General features: G+C 41.0%; 1 protein-coding gene across 10 annotated transcripts in view; it reads right to left on the bottom strand.

Annotated features, from left to right (window-relative positions):
• ralgapb (Ral GTPase activating protein non-catalytic subunit beta) overlaps nucleotides 1-18493 on the bottom strand; it is a 125569-nt gene that overhangs the window by 37173 nt on the left and 69903 nt on the right. For 8 of the 10 annotated variants that reach the window (XM_059652687.1, XM_059652686.1, XM_059652691.1 and 5 more), the window contains 6 exons: nucleotides 18067-18234; nucleotides 15424-15538; nucleotides 14348-14495; nucleotides 14196-14260; nucleotides 13532-13670; nucleotides 2261-2394 (listed from right to left, as the gene is read on the bottom strand). In XM_059652687.1, the coding sequence (XP_059508670.1) occupies nucleotides 2261-2394; nucleotides 13532-13670; nucleotides 14196-14260; nucleotides 14348-14495; nucleotides 15424-15538; nucleotides 18067-18234 (769 nt within the window). The remainder of the gene's footprint in view (nucleotides 1-2260; nucleotides 2395-13531; nucleotides 13671-14195; nucleotides 14261-14347; nucleotides 14496-15423; nucleotides 15539-18066; nucleotides 18235-18493) is intronic. The other 2 variants (XM_059652692.1, XM_059652688.1) reach the window with 1 other exon arrangement.

The following is an 18493-nucleotide window of genomic DNA, read 5'->3' on the forward strand; positions in this document are numbered from 1 at the left end:
CCGTAGCAACCAATTTCCCATTTTCAGCTCTTTTCCATAACAATGAAAATTAAACACAACTAAAACTTGGCAATCGAGGCAAGTCAATCACACAACCTGCTTTCAAAATACTGCAGCGACAGGTTACTAATCTAAACTACAGGACTCGGTTCAATTTACAACAATTTTCAACAAAGTCTGGGAAATGGTTATGCTGAGTTTCAACAGCTTGACTCCTGGTACAAGTGAGGAGATCCTTCGAAAAAAATCCCTCCAATAAAAGGTCAGAAATAGTGATGGCTGAACAGCGCTCAATACATTGCCAAATAGAGGGTGTTCTCAGTAAAAAGTTGTCAATGTCAGCTCTCTAAATGGGACAGCAACTCATGACTGGGCACCTGTGAGCCATCAGCAGCCAACCTGTATTTGAAACCAATGTGTACCTTCATGCCCAAGGCTATCTTCACTCCACCATTACCATCAAGCCAAGGGATCAAACCAAAGGGTTCAATGAAGGCACAGAAGGATATACCAGGAGCAACACCAGGCATACCTAAAAATTAGCTGTCAGCCTGGTGAAGCTACAACACAAGACTACCTATGTGTCAAACAGCGGAAGGAGCATGCAGTAGACCAGGACTAAGTGACCCCACAACCAATGGTGCAGACCTAATCTCTAGTCCTGTCACACCCAGTCACGGAATGCTCTGGACAATTAAACAGCTACGACTAAGTGGAGGCTCCAGAAATAGCTCCATCTTCAATGATCAGAGAATTATAGAACCCCTATACAGTGCAGAAGCAGGCCACTCCACCCATCAAGTTCACATCAAATCTTCCAAACAGCATCCCAATCAGACTCTCTCCCCTATCCATCCCTGTAAGCCTGCATTTCCCCATGGGCAATCTACCTAACCTGCACATCTTTGGACCGTGGGAGGAAACTGGAGCAAACCCACATAGACATGGGGAGAACGTGCAAACATGACGCAGACAGTCGCCTGAGGCTGGAGCTGAACCCGGGTCTGTGGTGCTGGGAAACAGCAGTGCGAACCACTGAGCCACCGTGCCGCCCATGTTGGGAACCCAAGCACAAAAAAGCCAAACCACGCTTCAATGAAAATAAAGGATGCTGCTGAAGATGCAGACACCTGGGGAGATATAGGACAATATTGATGTGAATTAACCCAGCTCATTCCAATCGCTGAGTTGAGTGCAGCTCCCCTTTCAATTCCACTTTGATTTAGTCCCCCCTCTTACTTCATCACACAGGAAAATTAAGGAGTAGTCTGTCCATTTGCTCATTCTAATTGCTTTTCCTAGATTTCAAAAACAGCTCAACACTTGTGAAACTTAAAGTTACTAAGACATGCCAGCCCACTTGATTGGCACCCCAGGTTACTTTTTGTGTGCATCAAAAGAACTACGTTTTGCCTTCTGGACTATAAAGGAATTCTTTCATCACCCCTCTACTTTACGTGTTGAATTTTTCCTCAGATTTCCTTCTGGATTTGAGTCAAATTGAAACATGTACCTTATATGCTTTGTATGTGACAGATTAATGGATTTAAAAACTGCTCACTGGTTTCAAATTCCCAGAGACCCAAAATACCATTTGCGTAACCCAATACAAATTTTCTGAAGGAATTTATCACATGCAGAATGCAGATATATAATTATTGTGCATTACTGAGAGGTGCTATTCTGGGTCACTTCACAGTTTCTATATGCTGGAAAACTTACAAAGGAAATGTGCTGGAAACCATTAGGATCTGGACATTTTATGAACTGGCAGAACACACCTACATAGCTGGTCTTTCACTGGCATGGAAATTCATTTACTTATTTGTATGATAGGTAGAACATGGTTTTGACTTGAAGGAAACATCATATTACAGGAGAATTCTACTTTGCTGTCACTGCACAGTAGCAGCTTATTCTAGCTAGCTTCAGCTCTTGCTTGAATTTTGAGAAGAATCAACAGAAAACCATCTTGAATTTTTTTTGCGCAACTGAGACCCACTTATGCCTTGGCTCTCAAAGGGTTTAATCATAACCAGCAATTCTCTATGATCGGGAGACACTTAACTAAAGGTTTCTCTGTTTTTAACCTAACAACTCTCTGATCCTTTCCATTTATAACAGTAACTTGCTTAATGTATTTGAGTGGGCAGCTGTGTCCACATTTAGTTGGTTTGTGATGTAGTATAATTTCAAGGGTAAATCATTCATACTCGATACATTAAATATAAAATGGAAAAAAGTTTCACTAATACTGTACCTTGGCTAACCCGGAGAGCAATTCGAGTGCTGCCAATGAGATGCTCATGTCCTGCCTCCACTGGGAGTTCAGTCGCTGCGTTACCAAATGGATACTACGAATCAGTAGTCCCGATGCTGTATCTGTATGAAGAGCTATGATATAACCCCAATACAACATGCCAGGGAGAGGGAAAACAACTAGGCATTAGTAACTACAAGCAAAGCAATCAAAACAAGCACAAGCTCACCACCCATGCAGTAAAGAACAGTCAAAAAGGAAAACTGCTCCCATCCCAGTAGCAATGAGGCTGTGTCGATTTGGTAGTCATTAATGACAGCATTAGAATGAAAGGATTCAAGTCTTCACATCAATAAAGTGAGACAAAGTGTAACATTTCACAGACCAATTTTGCACCAAATAGTACAGATGGAAAAACGAATGCAACTCGCAGGGCTGTTTCAGATAAACACAATGCTTTTGTCACAAAAAAATGCATTTCAATCCAGTGCTCAAGAGCTCAAAGCCCTGAAAATGTATCTGATCGAGGATGGCCAAAATCAGATTAATTATCCCTACTTTTTCATCTAAAACATTACCGGAAATTATTTAATAATGTAGGAATGAACTTTCAACAGTGAAACAAGGGGTGGGGAATTTTGTGGAAATTGAAGGGGGGCAGATGTAGTATGTTAAATGTTAAGCAGCAATTATATTAATAAGGGAACAGCTACACAGTTCCAGGATACAAGCCTGCCTAATAATTTAATAATAGCGACTTTTATAATGGGAATGGGAAGAAAGGCTGAGCCCTCCCTAATCCAAGTCATGGGCTGAACACTTCACTATAGTCATTGTCTGACAGGATCTTAGCTCTTATAAATAAAGTGAGACCTCTGTGCAGGAGCGTAGGAACTGGAGGAAGCTAATCACCTATCAAACTTGTTCCAGATCTTGCATGATCTGCATTACAATTCTTATTTTTGGAAATTTCAAAAATACTCAAACTGTTATTCTCAGCAATGTGACCAGTTGCAATGATCAGAAAAGGCATCTTGCAGTTGTTCATAACCACAATCCCACTTCAGATTTCTTGTGAAGGAGCTTACACATCTGCCTGTTCCTTTGGGGAATTGGCATAGGTAGCCAATGTTTATGTTTTTCAGAAGGAAATCTTACTGTGGAGATCATGGATTACAGAATCAGGCATTTAAGCTATGCTGAACAGATGGTTGGGCTGTTACAGGTAGGATGGGATAAAATACCCAAAAGGATCATAATTATGGAGTCTAATTACAAGCTGCACTCCTCCACTGCAGCAATGCACCAATTCAAAAAAATTAGTCTTTGAAGCTAAATTCACTGGACAGCTCCAATGAAATGTACCAAATATCCCAATCAGAATGCTAGGAGACATTTTCTACCCAACAATAACTGCAAATTAGAAGCAAAACAATTGTCCTAAATGACAGGTAAACATATACAGCAGTCAATTACTGTATATTGTTTATGTGTAGACTTGCATGAACAAGTAGAAGAACTATCAAGGAACTGTTCAGTAACAACATGGCAGATGAAAAAAACAATTTGAATATCCATTTCTGAAAGATATCAATAATAAATCTTTGAAGGTGTTTCATAACAGATTTAAAGATAAAGACAGTAAATTTTGGAAATAACTCCAGATCTGAAGCATGACACTAGTTCAAAAACTTTATTTTCAGGGATATGGTGGGAAGGTTTCTCCACTTGGGTGTGAATTTTAAACTTCCCCTTTTGCTCAATGGTTGATAAGTTCCTTTCTAAATAAGAATAGTCAAAAATATACCAGAACTCTCAGTGAGAAGCAAGGGAGATATGAAGAACTTGAAATCCAGCACATCATGCTAGTTTATATTGCTGTAAGAATTCTGTCAATGGATCATTGTATCAAACAGTTAGCACTACAATATAGCTTATCTGGTTGATGCGGGAGATGTAGGTTCTGGCACCTACACCTTGTGCCAAACACACAATTAAGAATAAGCCATTCAGCCTAACGTAACTGTGTCACTCAATCATAATTCTGTACACCAAAGTGATTGCTTTGATTGTATAGGTGAAAATGTATACACTGGGTGCAGGTTAATGAATCTAAGCCAAGAAACCCAATGCAAATGCTGCACTGTGGTGGGAAATGTTTCCAAGCAGCTGATGAAACATTTCTGAATAATATTTCACGTTGTTGTAAGTATTTCACACTGCACATGTGTGAAAGATTTGGCCAGGAAGGCAATCTCTTTAAACACAGCATGCAAAGGATATGTTCCCAGCAGCAAATTACTCCTGGAATTGTAGTTGGACTTGCCATGGAAAGGTGCAATTTGGGGAATCCTGATCCGATCAAAGTTTGCTTTGGCTGGAAGGGATTGCATTTGATGGAAATTCCCAACGTTTTTCCTCTCATATCTTGGTTCTAAAAAGCAAATTTAAAAGTGCTATGGATACACAAATATTTGTTACCCTCTCACTCTAGGTGTCATTTTTCACACCAAGAGAGTAAAGGGGATTGTGACAGAATGCCATCTTAGCTAGGCCTGATATAAGCACGATGTGACTAGACCAGGCACAAACATCTAGAGCTGGTGCACGCACATACATGTTTACACACTTTCAAATAGTTCTGGTACAAGTGTATGTACTGACATACAAACACAGCCATGCTGGGGTGGATACTAATTAGAAACAGGAGTCCAAGCAGATTTTGTCCTAACTAGCCCAAAAAAAATGCCAATTTGTGTCCTCCTTCGCTTCATCACTTTCTAAAACATTCGATATGGCATGCTTTCTTTGCATTTGAACAGCTTGAGAGGGTCTTGTGGTGCAGTGATAATGTCTCTACCTCTGGGCCAGAAGGTCCAGGTTCAAGTCCCACTTGTCCCAGAGGTCTACAAAATCTCATGCCAAGAAGTCTCAAAGCTGAATTCAGCTAAATACTAAATCATGAGAACAGACAGACATTTATCACAAAATACATTTATCATTCAGCTCGAATTTCAGTGGTTCATTAACATCAATGGAATCTGTATTGAAACACCTTCAGTCTCACCGTTATAGCTGAACAGCCTTTTAGTTTTGCAGAAAGCCAGCAACAGTCAATTAACAATGGAATGAGCCCCAGAACCAATTAAATTCAATTAAGTCACCATGTATTTAGCACCATACTATTTCATTAAAAAGGTTTTTATAGAGAGAGTCAAGAACAATGATCATTTGGGTGCATTGCTTCCTATGCATTTTGATTCGGCACTGCATCATCATTTGTTCATTGTCATTGGGTCAAAATTCTGGAACTTGCAACCTGAACAGCACTGTAGGTGTCTCTACACACCAAAGACTGCAGCTATGCAAAACAGCAGCTCATACCATCTGCTTCAGGGCAGTGAGGGAAAGGCAACAAATCCTGGTTTAGCTAGCAATATCCAGATCCCACACACAAAGAGAAAAGGTCACTCACTAATTTGGGGACCCTCCTGGGGCACAGTAAAAGTGTCCATACCCCCAGACCAGGAAGCCCAGGTTCAAGTTCCACCTGCTCCAGAGATACATAATACATCTCTGAGCAGGATAATTAGAAAAACAGGTTAAATTAAAAAAAACAATTAAAGCATTTAATGTTGGTACAATTCCATTTGTGGCTCAAGATGTTAAAAGAACAAATGAACGTTTCCGTTCTTCCCAACAAATAAAAATGATCTTGATTCTAAAATGTGAGGCTGGATGAACACAGCAGGCCAAGCAGCATCTCAGGAGCACAAACGCTGACGTTTCGGGCCTGGACCCTTCATCAGATGAAGGGTCCAGGCCCGAAACGTCAGCTTTTGTGCTCCTGAGATGCTGCTTGGCCTGCTGTGTTCATCCAGCCTCACATTTTATTATCTTGGAATTCTCCAGCATCTGCAGTTCCCATTATCTATGATCTTGATTCTATTTGTTTGAGGTAATATTTAAATTAAAGCAATAAATGTTCCCCAACTCTTCTGTCTCATAGAAATGCACTAGGATTGGCAAGTCTGGGACAAGGGACTGTAAGTAATGCCTAGATGCAAAAAAAATTAGCCACAAAAGGCAAGAACACATCCAAGTGTAGCTACTGTAGAACATTGATTTATTATTTCCAAATGTTCAAAAATTATGTAAAACAGTAAAGGGACAGGGGTTTATCAAGTGCTAATCAAATACAAAGAAACATTTGAAATGTGTACATACTTTGTACTCTTTAAAAGAGGAGGTTTAATTTGTATGGTGATAAACACAATGATACATGAATTTAATTTGACAAAGAGTTTTCATGACACAAATACCTGGACAACCTATTGGGAAGGGAGACATACAAAACAAAGAACAAAATTAACTCAACATGCAATACTGAAATGCTGTTTATATATATGTTACAGTTGGCATTTTAAAAATTATCACAGTAAACGTTCAACAAGGGATTGGCATTCACAGAATTCTACAGGTCAGTCTCACATAATCGGATACATTTTTTTAGTACAGTTGATGCAATACACTTTCTCAGCTAAGAAAGCAAAGGTAGGTTGAGGAATTAGGGGAAAAACCTAGTAAAGGCCCATTTCAAGAACAATCACTATACAGTTTCTAATATTTTTAACCTGGTATGAAATTGGTTGCACTGAGTCAAAAATCTAGGTTGATACTCCAGCTCAGTACTGCCAGAGTCAGGACTAATTTGAAGGGGTGAATAACCTCTTGTATGCACTGGTCAGAATTAATCCCTCAATTAACATTGTGAAAAACATTATGAAGAACATTATTTAGCCATTATTATTGCTGCTTGTGGAAACTTACTATGTGCAAACAGCTTCCTACATTACAATGGTGAACATATTTCAGAAATTCTTCACTTGTTAAGAAGTTCTTCCAAACATACTGATGTTAGTGTGCTTTATAAAAATGCAATCATTCTTAATTTTTAAATTAAGAGAAACCTGCATTTCGATTTTGTTAAAGCAAAGATGCTGTGGAATTGGACCCAAGCAGGAGAATATACAAGACATATACCACTGCGTAATTTTTGGCTAAATCTGCTCATGGAGACATCTTTGCTGAGCTACAAATTGCATTTTGGTGTGGACTGAGGTGGTGTCCACACCAAACTAATCTAACTGATTCCAGGTACTTCTTGAGGCTCCAGTCTATTCTGCTGTGTGCATAGCTGGGTAGTCTTGGTATCCAATGTCTCATCTTGAGTGTGTTCTCTTATCCCCAGGGTTCTGGGGAAACTGTTCCGAGGAACGGCAACCAGAAACGTTAGCTCTGATTTTTTGTTCACAAATGCCGTCAGACCTGCTGAACTTTTCCAGCAACTTCTGTCTCGTTCCTGATTTACACCATCTACAGTTCTTTTGGTTTTTAAGATCTGTCTTTGCCAGATCCTAGCAGGCTGACAGCAGCGTGATGGAATGGCCAGTTTTAGTCCATACCAAATTTCAAGAACCACCAAGTTGAAGTTTTGTTTCCTGGAGACTACTCCATAAAAATCCAATATTCATGAGCAGAATCACAAATGTAATTTAACAGTTTTAAAATGAGTATCCTTAGCTTTCAGGTCTGTTCATTTTTAGGTGCAGAAAATGAATCATTCCTGTTCTCTTTTAGGAGTCCATTCGACATTTAATGTTATTATTTGGGGTCTCTTAACGGTCACTAGACCTTTAGGTTAAACAGAATGCTAATAAGCAACAAAACGATTTAAAAAACAAGTGAAATGATGAGCAAACGTTAAAGTCCTTCGAGTTAGCAGACAGGTTTTTTGAAAGGAAAAGGGCTTAGGACAATTAAATTAAGTCAGCTCTATGCAAATAGCAAAAGGAGGAAAACAGCATACAACTGAATAACAGAGCAAAAGGTAAGGCATGTTGCAATGAAAAGACACTAAGTGGAGATTTTTAAGCCAATTTCAGCCTTTCATATTATTTTTGCCTTCTTTAAAATGGTGGCTTCTAAAGCAATCAAAAATTGGGAAAAATGGTTTCGGCACAAAAATAAGGCTTAAATTGTTTAACTAATGGAGTTCAGTCAAGAAGAGAGAAGCTCTTAAAGAGAAGCTCTTATTACCACCTAAGATAACAAAAAGTGTGAAGCTGGATGAACACAGCAGGCCAAGTAGCATCTCAGGAGCACAAAAGCTGACGTTTCGGGCCTAGACCCTTCATCAGAGAGGGGTTGGGGAGAGGGTTCTGGAATAAATAGAGAGAGGGGGGGAGGCGGACCGAAGATAGAGAGAAAAGGAGGTAGGCGGAGAGGAAATTATAGCTGGGGAGGTAGGGAGGGGATAGGCCAGTCCAGGGAAGACGGACAGGTCAAGGAGGCGGGAAGAGGTAGTAGGTAGGAAATCGAGGTGCGGCTTGAGGTGGGAGGAAGGGATGGGTGAGAGGAAGAACAGGTTGGAGGGGGTGGAGACAGGCTGGGCTGGTTTTGGGATGCAATGGGGGGAGGGGACAAGCTGGGCTGGTTTTGTGATGCAGTGGGGGGAGGGGAAGAACTGGGCTGGTTTTGGGATGCAGTGGGGGAAGGGGAGATTTTGCAGCTTGTGAAGTCCACATTGATACTACTGGGCTGCACAGTTCCCAATCCATCTCAGGTAACCAGCTAAAAACTGATGTCCATTTCAAGCCCACCGATTCCCACAGCTACCTAGAATACACCTCCTCCCACCAACCCTCATGCACAATTTTCATCCCCTATTCCCAATACCTCCGCCTCCACCGCATCTGCTCCCAGGATGAGGCATTCCACTCCCGCACATTCCAGATGTCCACGTCTTCAAGGACCGCAACTTTCCCCCCGCAGTGGTCGAGAACGCCCTTGACCGCGTCTCCTGCATTTCCCGCAACACATCCCTCACACCCTGCCCCCGCCACAACCGCCCAAAGAGGATCCCCCCTCGTTCTCACATACCACTCAACCAACCTCCGGATACAACGTATCATCCTCCAACACTTCCGCGATCTACAATCCGACACCACCCAAGCCATTTTTCCATCCCCACCCCTGTCTGCCTTCCGGAGAGACCATTCCTGACTCCGTGGTTCACTCCATACTCCCCTCCGATCCCACCACACCCAGCACCTTCCCCTGCAACCGCAGGAAGTGCTACACTTGCCCTCACACCTCCTCCCTCACCCCCATCCCAGGCCCCAAGATGACTTTCCATATTAAGCAGATGTTCACTTGCACATCTGCCAATGTAGTATACTGTATCCACTGTACCCGGTGTGACTTCCTCTACATTGGGGAAACCAAGCGGAGGCTTGGGGACCGCTTTGCAGAACACCTCCGCTTGGTTCGCAATAAACAACTGCACCTCCCAGTCGCAAACATTTTAACTCTCCCTCCCATTCCTTAGATGACATGTCCATCATGGGCCACCTGCAGTGCCACAATGATGTCACCTGAAGGTTACAGGAACAGCAACTCATATTTCGCTTGGGAACCCTGCAGCCCAATGGTATCAATGTGGACTTCACAAGCTTCAAAATCTCTCCTCCCCCCACTGCATCCCAAAATCAGCCCAGTTCTTCCCCTCCCCCCCACTGCATCACAAAACCAGCCCAGCTTGTCCCCTCCCCCCAGTGCATCCCAAAACCAGCCCAGCTCATCCCTCCCCCCCCCCGCCAAACTGCATCCCAAAACCAGCCCAGCCTGTCTCTGCCTCCCTAACCTGTTCTTCCTCTCACCCATCCCTTCCTCCCACCTCAAGCCGCACCTCCATTTCCTACCTACTACCTCTGCCCGCCTCCTTGACCTATCCATCTTCCCTGGACTGACTTATCCCCTCCCTACCTCCCCACCTATACTTTCCTCTCCACCTATCTTCTTTTCTCTCCATCTTCGGTCCGCCTCCCCCCCTCTCCCTATTTATTTCAGAACCCTCTCCCCATCCCCCTCTCTGATGAAGGGTCTAGGCCCGAAACGTCAGCTTTTGTGCTCCTGAGATGCTGCTTGGCCTGCTGTGTTCATCCAGCTTCACGCTTTGCTTTCTTGGATTCTCCAGCATCTGCAGTTCCCATTATCACTCTTATCACCACCTTCCTTGATGTGTTATCAGTGCGTGCCATATCACATCTGTGAAAGTACGCCACAGCAAACTTGGGTATAATGCATTTGCTTTTCTTGTTGATTTTGGAAAATTAATCAGCACAAAACTGTTTTAAACATATTCCAATATTTTGTTTCAGAGCTCAATAAATTACACCAGGAACAAAACCACAGCTCCCATCCCACGTCCCACATCCCACGCTCACCCCCACCCCGTCGCTCCAAACCATCCCACCCCGTCTGAATTCACTAGCTTGGACCTATTACTGGTGACAGAACTTTTGGATACCTTAGCCCTTTTCAACTTTGGCACTTCCTTTGCCATCCTACGTCTTTGTCCTTTAAAAGGATTCTTGAAATCTATCCTCTCTTAATGCCCTTATGGCCAGATTCAAATCTTCGAGACAGTGCATTTTCAAAATCTTTCAGCGTCAATAGAGATGAATTTAACTACTTCTTGGTCTGTGTGAATGATACTAAGCATATTTCAACCTTCGCTGACAGAAAAACTAAATTTACTCTCTCTTTCTCTCATTAGATGCTTCCTATTTATAAATAAGTAAACAACTGATTGGATATTTCTGGTCAATCTTTTCGTAGGAAGAAACATTGAAGAACCTGACATACTTTGTCAGAAAGGAAGGAAATTTTGACACCCAGAGGAATGATAAGCTTGGAAATGTTACAAAACTTCATGCAAATTTGATTTTGAAATATATTTATCACCTGGAACAAATATTACAGGACAATGGACACATTTCCTTTCAATCTCTCCTACTTCACATAATCATTCCAAAATTGCAGCCTTTAAAAAACAAACAGGCTGGTACATTTTACCCAATGTCATATAGGTGTTGCTGAATATTTAAAGCAAAAAATTTTGAAAGTCACAAGCTGCAATTTCTAAAGATGCTCTTCTGAGATAAAACATTTACTGCTGTGCTTTGTTAACAGTGACTCTACGTTTATGGAAGTGATTCAGTTTGTAGCATTCTTTAATTGAATATGAGGTCACAATTAACGTGCATCAGATCTCAAACTTTCAACAGCTCAAAGGCATTCTGGAAGATTAGATACTGTTGAATCCACATAAATGCATTCCCAAATTGAGTAAATCCATAGCAATTTGCCAACAGAACTGCAGAACCACTCGGGTCCAATCTCTATTCCTCATTGCATTATAGTTTAATGCCCATGAGACCCATACTCCAATGGTGCAACAAGTTGCAATAGCCTCTCTAGCAGGTAAGTGAATCAGATTCATATAAAAACTTCTGTGCATCATCCCTCTAAACCATAAAGACACGTTAAAGTCATCTGCATAATAAGGGACTACATATAAATTGCTTAAGTAGCAAGAGTTGAAGCAAGATCACCAGGCTTCAAACTCTATGCAATACATTGCAACTCTCCAAGTTAATTCTTTTCTTGTCACTCTGCTCTGCATGTCTAATTACATGCAAACTTTCTGCCCAAGATCTTATTGCAATTGTGTAGCTTCTGCATGCAGTTCAATGTCATGCTGAATTGTTAGAAATTCTTTATTGCTGAGTTAGCTCTACAGCTGGCTCTCTAATATTGAAGCAAAAACAAGTTAAACATTTCAAAATTACACCATTTTGTTCAATGACCAAAAGCACACAGTCAACAGACTTTTTTTCCAAATTTAAACAATTGACTTCATATGAAGAGGTTGAACAACATGCAAGTTTCAGGAAAACAAGATAAAATCTGTTCTGAGGAAGGGTCACTGGACCCAAGACGTTAACGCTGTTTTTTCCTTCACAGACGTTGCCAGGCCTGCTCAGCTTTTCGAGCAATTTCTGTTTTGTTTCCTGTTTGAAAATAAAATTAGATCTAGGAATTACACTAACTGGGGCAGAGAGTACTAGTGGCTCTCCTTGGGGATGCTTGTGGACACAGCTATATGGTCTGGTGCAATCCTGATAATCCCTACAGCTGATAAGTCAATACTTGAATGCATCAATACAGGACTCCTGTTGTAATATAAAGTTTCTTAAAAACCATCCTTCTGCAAAAAGAAAACATGGAGCTAAACTAGGACAGACTGAATTTGGTAATGATACTGCAGCACTTTGGCTGCTCTTAATCCTCCAAAACCTCGCCTTAAATTCATTTAGTGTGCACTTTATAAAATGGTACATGAACGTACTGATACTGTTCCTTTACACTGAATTTAAATCTACTCTAGATAGGGAGTCCTTTTAGTTGTGAATTATGTTTCACTTTCAAGACATTCCAAAATAATTTACAGAAAGGTATTCTTCTTGAAGTATTGTCTCTGTAACAGTGTAGGAAATGTAACACCCAATTAGCAGATAGAACACAAGGAATTTCCTCGCTGCAGTGAATAACGCACTGGCAGCTTTTACATCACTTGTGGGGACAGGTGGAACCCGAGATAATCTCTCATCCACAAAATGCACCACTTCCTCAAATCTCACTGACATAATTCTCTGGTATGGGACTTGATTTCATGTTGTCTTACACACAGCCATTAGCCCTACCAATATGTTCTGGATAACACCTTTGATTTTACCCAGCACTGAGTAGCTCAATCAACTAAAGAGCTCCCCTTTCAAATCTGCCCTCTTAATATGACAGATAAGGAGGCAAATCCTACAGAGTGATGAAATTTCCCTGACCAGAATTCAGCTTTGTGGTCAGTGGGAACAGTTGTTTCCAGGGGTTTCCTCCAGTATTACTCCTAACAATGAGCATGGCTCAGCCTATCCATCAACCTAGTGCCAATTCAAAGGACACAACAAAATGATACTTATGTGAAGATGTGAATGGCTTGTTGAAACTATTTGTTCTGGACATTAGATCTCTTCATGTCTTCCCTGAATATCTCAATCATTATGCTCCTAGGCTTTTTTAAATCTTCTAGCCTGGTATCAAAGGCAGAATGCTTGATTCGCACTTGGAGTGTGCTTGATTCGCCTGAACACAACTGCTGCTGAGGGAATTTGCTAACAAAGTCAAAGGTTATTCCAATAACTAGTTAGAAACTACAGCATAATAACTGGGTGCTCAATGCTTGTAACAGAATACACTCTAAAAATAATGACGTACCAGGGTAACCAACAGTTTATTTTTAACAGGGCTTATTTCATCAAAAATGAATAGGGAAATTAGAATATGTTTGTAATGCCACACTTTGCTCACCATAATCCCGAAGAAGAGCCTGTGCTGGTCTTTCACTATCTGGTGTTGTGGCCTCCGAGCTACCCGTACTGGTCATACTGATGCCACTGCTGTTTCGACTGTGACTCTTGAATGATATGTGAGTGCTATCACCAACACTCTGTAAATGCACAGCAAAAAATTAAGGAGTGTAAACATTTCTGGTCAAAGGGCTAAGCATTTAAACTGATAAGAACTGAAAAGCCCCAAAAGGGTAGACTGCATATTCAGTAAGCAAAAGTTTTGCAATTGTAGGAAAAAAATGTCATCTACGATAGCCTCTCAAAGATTTAAATAGATTAGATTAGATTCCCTACAGTGTGGAAACAGGCCCTTTGGCCCAACAAGTCCACACTGCCCCTTGGAGCATCTCACCCATATCCATCCCCCTATAACCCACACACCCCTGAACACTACAGGCAATTTAGTATGGCCGATCCACCTAGCCTGCACGTCTTTGGACTGTGGAAGGAAACCAGAGCACCTGGAGGAAACCCATGCAGACACGGGGAGAATGTGCAAGCTTCGCACAGACAGTTGCCCAAGGCTGGAATCGAACCCGGGTCCCTGGTGCTGAGAGGCTGCAGTGCTAACCACTGAGCCAGTGTGCCGTGCCAAAGTGCACCACAGCGGTTCATCAACTTACCAGCTCGGTCTGAGAACCAATTGCTTCCAAAAGTGCAGAATCTTGAACAATATTTAACATGGCACCTGAAAGGAAAGCAGGTTTTTGATAACTGATTCAAATATTTCATAACTATAAATCTGGTAATGAGCCAAATAAGATTTCCTACCAACCTAAAATCATTTGTGTATTGTTAGGATCAGTTTCAGTCTGTAGGGCACCAATTAACACATTGACAAGCCGCAGTTTCAGAGAAAGGAAGGTAACTGGCTTGTCATGTAATGAAGAATCTTCGTTACTGAACTTTCCTTCCAAAAGAACCTAGAAAGAAAGAAAGAAAGAAAAGCATGAAGCCTCTGCTATCAATCCCATTAAATTTTATTTACTTATTTTAACTTGTCTTTCCAAAATTTTGATGTATGTCTTTTTTACACTGGCTGCCACTTTAATGGCCTTCCTGGAATGCCAGATTTGGTTTTCCTCAACAGTCAAGAATTTGCAGGCTCAACATATGGTGGAGCTTGGGGAACATGGCAGGCATTAGAGGTGCAGGACAGATGATGTCTCAGACATCAGGTCCTGATGAAGCGTCCCGATCCGAAATGTCAATTCTCCTGCTCCTCTGATGCTGCTTGGCTTGCTGTGTTCCTCCAGCTCCACATTGTGTTGACTCTGACTCCGACATCTGCAGTTCTTGCTTTCTCAGAGTTTGCAAGCTTTCATTTTGTGGAAAGACTGCTGCCAAGCACAGTCCTGATCATTTGTCCCTTTTTTAAAATTAGGGATTATGTTCATCAAAAGCAGAAATCTGTCTCCATTTCATAACTAGGAGTAACTGCAGATTCCTGATTGCTGTTGGGCTGAGATCAGTTACTGCAGCAAAGGCTGAGAATCATTTGGAACTCTGGAAACTTTCTGGTCTGTACAAATTAGAATCATTAAGAGACAAAACAACAATAAATATGATATAGCTATAATTTGTAAAAAATTAATGCAATCTTCCTGCCCAAGAATTGAAGTTTCTGCATGCAGTTCAATGTCATGCTGAATTGTTGGAAATTCCTTAAAGTTAGTTCTACAGGCAACTCAGCTGGCTCTACAATACATTTCAAAAGTAACATTTCTCCAACAAAATCAAAGCCTGTCATACAATATCCATCAGTAAATAAATCTGTTGGCATTTTGCTTTCTTCACTGCCCTAGTACAGCCAGACTTCAAGACATTTAAGCAGTTAATAATGAACCGTACCTCTGCTTTAACTGTCCCAAAGTGATGGGGAAGCGGCAGCATTGACAGCAGAATGTGGATAGATGCTCTCCTAAGTTCAGTGGGATTTACATATGCTTTGAACTTTGACAGTTCTCTACAAGAGATGGGGTGGAACAAAAGCAAACAATCAATTGCTCAAACACCTGATTTTTCAAACATATTTAGATGTTGTAGTACAACTGAAGTTACGTCTAGATTTTTGTGTCAGTACTAGACACTGACTCCTTCTCTGATACCTGTTAATTATGTTTGGTGCTCATTATGCACAACATAATGTGCAAGCTAGCAAGCTGGTCGGAATGCTTGCAGACCTGGTTTCAAGGTTACTAATATTTATCCAATGAATCCAGAGGATGTGGGAGCTCCCCCACAGGTGGGATTTCTCTCGTAGTCTTATGTGTCACTGATACAGAGTGCTAGGAATAGGAGCCCAGGAATGAGGTGATGATCCACTGATCGGTATACTAGCACTGCTGTATTTGGGTGACTGCACCGTCATTGCTCACTCTGCATGGACTCGCTAGCTATCTTAATCTCTTTAATTCTCTGTAAAGGAGTTGGTCAGTCCCCGATTACTGCCAAAACAAATTTCACATCAACCCTGATATAATCAGTCAAATATTCCAAAACCCACTAACAACAAGGGAATCCAACACCAGATCAACTGGTATCCCCATACACCACAATTCTCGTCAAAAGTCCCACCACTTTGGTTTTCTCTGAAATCAAATTCGTCTGCCACTTGTAAGTTCATTTCACTAATCTATGCCCCCCTTAAGTCTGATATTACCATTCTCTGTTTGCCACATTTTTCAGTATAGACTCAATAGCAAGCTTTGAAATAATCAGTTGGACCTGTCTCTACAGGGTATACTGCAGTGCTTCTGATAACCTAAGATAGTTTCTACAATTGTAAATCTTAAAAGAAAAGGCAACATTGGCCTTGATTAAGCAATTTTAAATGCGCATTCTTTTAAGAATGATCATATCCAGATTAAAACAGAATGGAGCAGTAGGGAGGTGTGCCATTGGTTAATTACCCGATCTATTCAACATAAAAAGCAGCTTTATGAAGTGGGAAGTTATATTAGCCACGCAAATTATTGAAATACACTGTAGTTGAACAAATGCGTACAGGATTTTCATTTTTTTTAAAAAAGGAACACTGTCCTTTAATTTCCTTGTGAAGGTGATGGTGAGCTACCTCCTTAAACCACTGTGGGTGAAGGTGCTTGTATAGTGTTGTTATACCAGAAGCTCCAGGATTTTTGAAAATGAGCACGCATGAATGGTCAACATTACATCCCGTGTGTGGCTAAAGGGGAATATGGAGCTAGTGTCATTCTGATGCATCTATTCCCCAAATTCTCCTTGGTACCAAAGAGGGTGTCAACGAATCCACGGAGAATTGAGGTAGTGCATCTTGTAGATGATACACAATGTTGCAATGGGGTGCTTGCTGTTCTTGGAAGTGCTGGCTATTTAGAACAGTGCATAAGATGCTAATCAAGCTGATGCTTTCTTCTGTATGGTTTCAAACTTCTTGGATAGAGCTGCAGCTGCACTGACCCGGTCAAGTATATGGCATATTCCATCCTATTCTGGACTGATGCCTTTTGAGTTCTAGATACACTTTAAGGATACAGGAAGTGTACTAATAGCCTGTTTTCTGATGTGTGCATGACTGGCTGAGTCGAGTTACGATACAATTTTCTGATTCATGTTTGACAAATAATATTCTGCTATTTACACATTCATTTGTATGTTAGGATGTTGTATCTGAAATTGAGCAGTTTTAAAAAATATATTTGAAAAATATTCACTCAAAGGATATAAGCATCACCAGCATTTATTGCGCATCCCAGAGGGCAATTAAAAATCAATCACATTGCTCTGGGCCTGGAGTCACATGTCAGCTAGACCAGGTAAGGATGGCAGATTTCCTTCCCTAAAAGGTTATTAGTGAATCAGATGGGTGTCTCTGACAATCAACAATGGATTCATGGCCATTTGACCCTTAATTTCAGAATCTTCATTGAATTCAAATTCCACCATGTGCTATGGATTTGAACCAAAGTCCCCAGAATGGAATTTCTGGATTAATAGGCTAGCGATATGTACGACTAGACAATTGTCTCCCCACACTGCCTGCTGCTCCAAACAGGAAGCGGATTTGGAAAGGTCTACATTCTGACAAAGGAGAAATAAGAAGAGTACGTGTACGAGATTATTTGCCCCCATTTACAAACAGACAACATTATTAGAACCTATAAAAGGTGTCCTGCTAGTTTATCCATAGGTCTGAAAAATTTCTAATTTGGGCAGGTAGATTATCCCTGTCAGGGCACTACTGAAGAAGCCTGTGACCAGGATTCTTGCTACTTATGCAACGAGCAATGCCTGGAAAAGTGCTCAACATTCACAACGGATAATTAAGGTTGATTGTGATGTTGAATGGTCAAATAATCAGACAACACTCAACTGAGGCTCTCAAATTTTTAACTGCTCATTGGACAAGGTCCCATTGGATATTTAGTGCTATTGGAATTATGGAATATGGAAGAAAATTGGTTAATGGAACAATTCAAACTGTGGTACCTTAAGAACAGTAAATGAACTTACCGGTCAGGCAATATTGTCTCTAATGCAGAAATGAAATAAGGAACTAAAACATCGATGCCTTTCAGATCAGAGCAAAACAAAGCGGGGGAGTTCAGGATGATACTAGCCAAAACTGGACGGCAAATGTAATCATTTATCTGCAGTCCCTGGATCAGTACCATATAGAACCTAGTTGAAAGAAAATGAACACCACCTTAATTTGCATTGCACATGAAAACAAAATCAAGATATCAGCATCTTCAGACCCAATATGTTCAATATAACAGATTAAGAGGTGCTTTCCCTACTTAACCAACAAAGTTATCAACTTCCGATACTTTCAATATTTGCTGTCTGAAAATACTTAAGTTATAATTGTCTGTGCGTGTTTTAGATAAGCAGTGTAAACCGATAACACCGTCAGACTGAAGGATGGTGAATGTTACAT

The sequence above is a fragment of the Stegostoma tigrinum genome, chromosome 19, assembly GCF_030684315.1.
Source record: "Stegostoma tigrinum isolate sSteTig4 chromosome 19, sSteTig4.hap1, whole genome shotgun sequence".
NCBI lineage: Eukaryota > Metazoa > Chordata > Chondrichthyes > Orectolobiformes > Stegostomatidae > Stegostoma > Stegostoma tigrinum.